The 6,535-nt window shown below is 39.6% G+C and overlaps 1 protein-coding gene across 1 annotated transcript in view; it reads left to right on the top strand.

Annotated features, from left to right (window-relative positions):
* The first annotated feature begins 6,137 nt into the window (after positions 1-6,137).
* The window catches only part of IPO11 (importin 11), an 84,978-nt gene continuing 84,580 nt past the window's right edge, over positions 6,138-6,535 (top strand). The window contains exon 1 of the mRNA XM_063128025.1: positions 6,138-6,275. Coding sequence (XP_062984095.1) covers positions 6,138-6,275 — 138 coding nt within the window. The remainder of the gene's footprint in view (positions 6,276-6,535) is intronic.

Below are 6,535 nucleotides of genomic sequence, written 5' to 3'. Positions count from 1 at the left end.
GAGAGCACTTTAAAATCCTGTTACAATAATTTTGGGGGTGTCTCTAGTTAGAGCTTCAGGCTACATGTGAGCCTTCCTTACTACAGTTATAGTCACCCTGATGTTAGAGAACACAATTCAGCATAATGCTGTATTGTGGTTTGGTGAAGCCTTGGACTCCCACACTCCTCCCCCCCCCCCCCAGTCTTCCTCCGGTGCAGCCCTTTCACTTTGCTCAATTTCTGGCTTGACTTTATGTGCAAACCAGGAATTGTGGTTTATAATAAACTCTAGTGATTAATTGCTACCCCTGGATTGTTTAGCTGCCTTAAGTAATGTAAATACTAGTTTGTTAAAACACAGTTCCTGGTGGCAAGCAAATGGAATCCTGGTTTATTCCTTCTCCTATCTGAGAGGGGAAGTGCTTCAGCCTGGCACTTTGCATTGGCTCCTTCCTGCTTGTGCATGTAAACAGCCCTTGCATGTGAAAGAGCTGTGTGTGTGCACGCCCGCACACATCCATTCACTAGAATTGTTTGGCCAGTTGGGAGTAGCAATTGGATTTAGGCCATTATCTCCCTTTCAAAAGAGAAACAAATAACAGAATAAGGATGTTTCTCTAATGTACCAGAGTTTGCTACATTGCATACACTAATGTATCAAAAGCACATTGGTGGCATCTTCCTTTCCCTTCCAATATTTTTGAATAATTTCACTGCTGCCATCATACAACATCTCTTACTTTCCCATATAACTACTGGTCCCAGGCAAAGAGAATCTAGACATACTCTAATTTTTAATTTTTAATTAATTTTTGTAAACAGCCCAGAGAGCTTTGGCTATAGGGCAGTATATAAATTAAATAAAAAAATAAAAAAATAAAATTGAGACCTAAATGTTTATACATAACACTACACTCTGGGCTGAACTATGCTGCTGCTGTGAATATCCACAATGTTCAAAAGAGCCAGACACATTTTGTTTCTTTATGTATACATTATTGCTAGTAACCTAGTCTTTATAGGATTTTTCCTATTAATTTTCATGTTTCTTCAGGTGTTAATATTTCCCAGTTAGTGTAAAAACTAAACCGATACAAATGCATTCACACCTAAATAAAATCTTCCTCCTAGACTACAGTAATATATATTTAAAAAATATTTAAATCTTTAACATTATATGACAACAGATAAATCGTACACATAAACACAAATAGTAATAACAATAAATGATATTAATAATAATAATAATAATAATAATAATAATAAGTGCACCCCACCCCGGGACCATTATTCTACTTTCCAAAATTGTAATGACTCTTGTGAAAGTGTGCACCCTTCCCCTTTATTAAAACAAACTCTACAAATAATCTCCATGTCTCTTCAAATTCATTTCCATTTAATAATCCTCTTTTAACTTTAATACAGTAATATATTTAACTGCCCCAGATCGGGTGGGTGGGTTGTCAACTACATTTCAGGATGTGAAAGAACAGTATAGGAGATCTTTATCCACTTCTATCCTTTTCCTCTCTTGTTCACCTGTGTCAAATTTTAGATTATAAGCTTCATGGGGCAGTGACTTGTCCTCTTACACCATACAGCATCATGCATACTGGTAGCAGTATATAAATCAGAAATAATAACTATTGCATTGTATTAAAAAGTTGTGTAAAATATCCCTATATGTTATACAGAGAGTTGAACCTAGTTGTGTCCTTCTGTGAACAGAAAGATTTCTTCCATTCTTGGGAGGACTCCGATCCAGCAAAGGCTCCTGCCAGACGAAGAGGGGAAAGCAATTTTCACCAATTCCCCCTTCAGCCCTCTTATGTTACCCCCCATATGCCATTTCCCTTTTGTCTGGCCTTTTTTATCCCCCAACTATTTGATTGCCTTAGACAGTGATCACCTAGGGGGACAGAGCTATTAACATGGGGTGGGGGGAGGGGAATGCTGTAAGACACTGGCTCAGTTCAGAGGGACTCCACACACAACATGTTCTAACTCCACCGTTGTGTGAGTGTGGGCCACCGTTTGAGTGACAGTTCCTCTGCCCTCTCTCCTCCCCTGGTCCTTCTGATGGTATCCCATCAGCCGTTGCTGCGAAGAAACAATCCCACCAGCTCTCCTTAGAGTGGCACTCCCTCCTTTCGCTGCTCTTGCCAGAGAACTCTGTAGCCAGTGGGAAAAGTCAACTCAATGCATCAGAAAAACTCCATGGAGCCCGCCACACAACATGAAACACAGTGGTTGTGCAGGAACTCTCCTCTGCACAGTGTGGGTATTCTGCATGGAGTGTTTTCCAAAAACACCCTCCACCGTTGTGTGGAGTTTGCCCGGTAGACGACATGTTTCTCAACAGTGGTGTAAAAACTCTACCATGGAGTTCTAAAACCACCATTGACTAATGTGTTGTCTGAACTGAGCCACTCAGAAGCCTTGGGATAATCAGGATAGGTAAAAATAAATTATTTAAAAAGTAATTAATTAAAAACGACTTTCTAAAATAAAATATTTTTCTCTCACTAAAAAATTATATAAGTTGCAATTAAACCTAATTGCAACCCTGCTAAGCCTATACTTACAGTGTCATAAAAATGAATAAACGGCTCTGTCACACTCACACCATTTCATTTTTTTTCCTCTCATAAAAATAACTTTGTCCAACATAACTATCGGCTTTTGGTTTTTCATTCTGGGCTCTGCTATAACTCTATGGTAGAGCACACATTTTACACACAGAAAGTCCCAGGTTTAATCTCCAGTATAGAATCCTCCTTGAAACCCTGGAGAGCTGTGACAGTTAGTGTTGACAATACTGGGCTTATATGTACTAGTGGTTTGGCTCAATCTAAGGCAGCATCCTATATTCCTCTGACTAAAGTCACATGTGCAAAAACACAGGATGGATAGGACTGTTGTTCCGTGTTTATGTGGTTGTAGAGTTCAGTCAAGCAACTCAGAAGAATTAGTTACAAAATAGAGACATTGAGTTCACACAGCATACTAACCCATGATTGTTTATTTTCCAGAACTGTGGGATGGGTTAGTGCATTGTGGGATGTTCTCCCCTCCCCCCACATCCATGGTGGGTTATTTCCCCCCAAGTAAGCCACACTGAGAACCCCAGTACTTCAGTAAAGGTTATTTTACATATGGTGGGTTAGCGTGTTGTTTGTTGCACAACGTGGGTTACAGAGATCACCTCCAAAGCTTCTTGGCAAGAGTGGCCAAAAATGCTGCTCTCTCAAGGAATGTCTACTCCTGCTGCAAAGGAAGCTGGGATACCTGCCTTGCTGGGCAGGAGGACTAGAGGAGGAGGAGGAGCCGCCTTCCTTGGTGTTGTAAAATGCAGCATTGAATTATAAATTAACATGTTTTAATTCTGTATCATTGTTTAAGAAATATGTGAAGAACTATCAGTGGCAAACTGGTCTTTTCTTGGTGATTTAAATCTATCCACCTTGGATAGAGCAGGGTATAAATCAAATAATTAAATATTTGATCGCTTTGGATTGTGTTGAAATACGGACCAGCGATTTGTAATAATAACCTTCCTAATCTGTAAAAACGGACCTGTTTTTTCTGAGAAGGAAAAGATAATGTGTGCATGGGGAGGGGCAGGTCTTTATTCCGCCTCCTGGTTGAAGAGCAATACAAGTAGAAGGAATGGTTGGGGGGGGGGGGGGAAACCCTATTTTAATGTGTTTTTATTCTATTTTATCTTGTACACCACTTTGAATTTTTTAATGGGGAGCGGTATATAAATATTGTAAATAAATAGAAGAGCTTGTGGAGATGTGTAGTGCAATCCTGTGCATCTTAACTCAGAAGTTAGTACTACTGCATTCAGTGGAGTTACTCCCAGGAAAGATGGCATAGGATTGCAGCCTTAATATATAGATGTATAAGACAACCCAAAGTACCAGTTATGTTGGTACTTTGAATGTGAAACTTGGCTCTTATTGCGAGAGCCCTGAGTCTTGACTCAGATGCTTGAAATAAGCATTATTTAATTGAATAAAATATGTGCAGTCTGTATTTTATCAAGTTACCAAGAGAGCAAAAGGAGACAATACAATATACACCTTGTAGTAATCCAATTTTATGCCTTTGGAGACGATTGTAGCTGATAGTTGTAGAAAGCTGACTTTATTTTCCTACAATATGAAGGTAGCAGGGAGCTTGCATGACTTTTCCGGAAAGTTTCGTCTTGTAAATATGTGCCTTTTATATATGTTGTGAGCTTGGTGAGGGCAAATTTGTTTGCTTCCTAATTTTCTTTTTAATTACACTAAAATTGTTCTCTCTTTTTAATTCAACCAAGTTGTATTTTGGCAAATATACTAATGAAACATTGAGGTTCTGTTACTTAATGTTTTGTTTTAATCAGATAGCTAAGTAATTATAATTCACACTTAAAAGGGGAAGATGTTTGAGAACAAATTTATGTTCTATGGAAAATAACTAATTAGAATTCTCTGTTCAGTAGAACAGCTTCTTTGTGCACTGAAACAGATGCTTAATGAATGCAAATATGCCTGGAAAATTCTGCCTTTTGTGTGTCTAATGCTAAAGCTGCGAAGGCCTGTTTTTTATTTAGACATGTATAAATTTTTGTGGCTAGACTGGGGTTATTGAAATTATCTACATAAAAGCAACTAGTTTCCATAAAAGTATTTGAAATAAGAAAAACAACTGATATTATGATTCTGTAAAGTGTCAAATTTATAGTAATGTCTTTGAGATCGCAGATTTATTTCATGTTTTTTGCCCTGTATTGTGCTTTGGAAGGGGGTTGCTGAATAACTATGGCCACAGCTAGACCTAAGGTTTACCCTGGGATCATCCAGGGTTCGCCCCTGCCTGAGCACTGGATCCCCTGTGTGTCACCTAGATGAACATGAACAGGTTTGACCCCTGGACAATCCAGGGATAAACCTTAGGTCTAGCTATGGCCAATGTCATTGTTGGTTTCAGTCATGGGTGTTTCTATTTCTATTTGTAATTGCTTTTAATTATTGGACATTGTATTGAAAGGTGGGGTATAAATATTTAATAAAGAAACAGACTATGTAGGAGATGTCATAATTTTAGAAAAATCTTGTTAAGAAGGAAACTTGAAGCATTATAACATGTTTTGTCTGTAACCTACGTAGAGTCCTGGTTAGTAACTAGCTTTCCTGAAGGAAGGCCACTTTACAAAACTTGGGAGGAGTGGTGAGTTGATGCCTTAACCTCCACTGCCTGAAGTGGTTCCACATGCTACTTCCTCTGCATATCTTAAGCCACTAGTTGGCTGTTGAATAGTTGGCATCCTTCTTAGCCAAATTTGGTCCAGGGGCCTCTAGTTGCTGATTCCTATTGTAAAAAATTGCAGCACATAATGGCTGAGTTCGGACAACACGCTAATCAGTGGTTGTTTCCCATTCTGTTCCTATTACCCCCACACACACACCCGGTTGATTAGTGTGTCATCCGAACTCAGCCATTGTATTTTTTTTGTGGGATGAAACTAGTTTAACTCCTTTTCTCAAGGTCTCTTTTGGTTTATGTTAGAATACAAGCAGGTGCATGTCCTGCTTGTGGGTTCCTGGCCGACAGCTGGTTGGCCATTATGTGAACAGAGGGCTGGACTAGATGGACCTGTAGTCTGATTCAGCATGGCTCTTCTTATGTTCTTACCTTAAAACTTTAACATGTCCGTTTCGGTGCTACAACTTGTGAGGTACCTCCACTTTTTTTCACCCACATGTATATGACAGAAGCATGCTTGCTTCCTTATGCGTGTTCTTATTAATGCATATTGCAGAAGAGATATTGTGGCTCAGTAGTAGAGCACATGCCTTGCTTGTGGGAGGCCCCTGGGTCAATCCTTGGCATCTCCAGGCAGGACTAGGAAAAATTCCTGCCTGAAACTAGAGGGCCACTGCCAGTCTGCATCAACAATACTGGGCTATATAGACTAGTGGTCTGTTTCTAGATAAGGCAACCTCTCATGGAAGACCTGTACTCACCTCATAGGTTATAGGTTAAAAGTGGGAACTACACTAACTGTGCAATCCTATACCTGCTGCTCAGAATTAATTCCCATTTAGCTAAATGGGATTTACTCCCAGGTAAATTTACTTACGTTCTTACCTTTGACAGATTTTCATGGATATCAATAGTGCCAGCAGCGTTGTTCTTCAGGTCTTGACCCAAGCCACCAGTCAAGATACTGCTGTGCTGAAACCAGCGGAGGAACAACTGAAACAGTGGGAGACACAACCGGGTTTCTATTCAGTATTGTTGGTAAGCTGCAGCAATTAAGTACGATTTCCGAAGTGTTTTTCTCAATCTTAATCGCTTCTTCTTCTTCTTTTTTCTGATTCCCCCCAGCTTTACTAAAATGAAGAACAAGATACATATTGCTTTGCTCTGCGTATTTATATTGTAAAGCAGGGGTGGGGAATACATGGGCCGCATGTGGCCCCCATCCTCCAGTGCAGCCCCTACCTAAATTAGGCAGTGTAGCAATGTCAAAAAAAGAGTGATTTGCTGCCAGATTTCGG

The sequence above is a fragment of the Elgaria multicarinata genome, chromosome 6 (genome assembly GCF_023053635.1).
Source record: "Elgaria multicarinata webbii isolate HBS135686 ecotype San Diego chromosome 6, rElgMul1.1.pri, whole genome shotgun sequence".
Classification (NCBI taxonomy): Eukaryota; Metazoa; Chordata; class Lepidosauria; order Squamata; family Anguidae; genus Elgaria; species Elgaria multicarinata.
The sequence above is the reverse complement of the archived record's forward strand: the minus strand, read 5'-3'. Positions and strand labels throughout refer to the sequence as shown.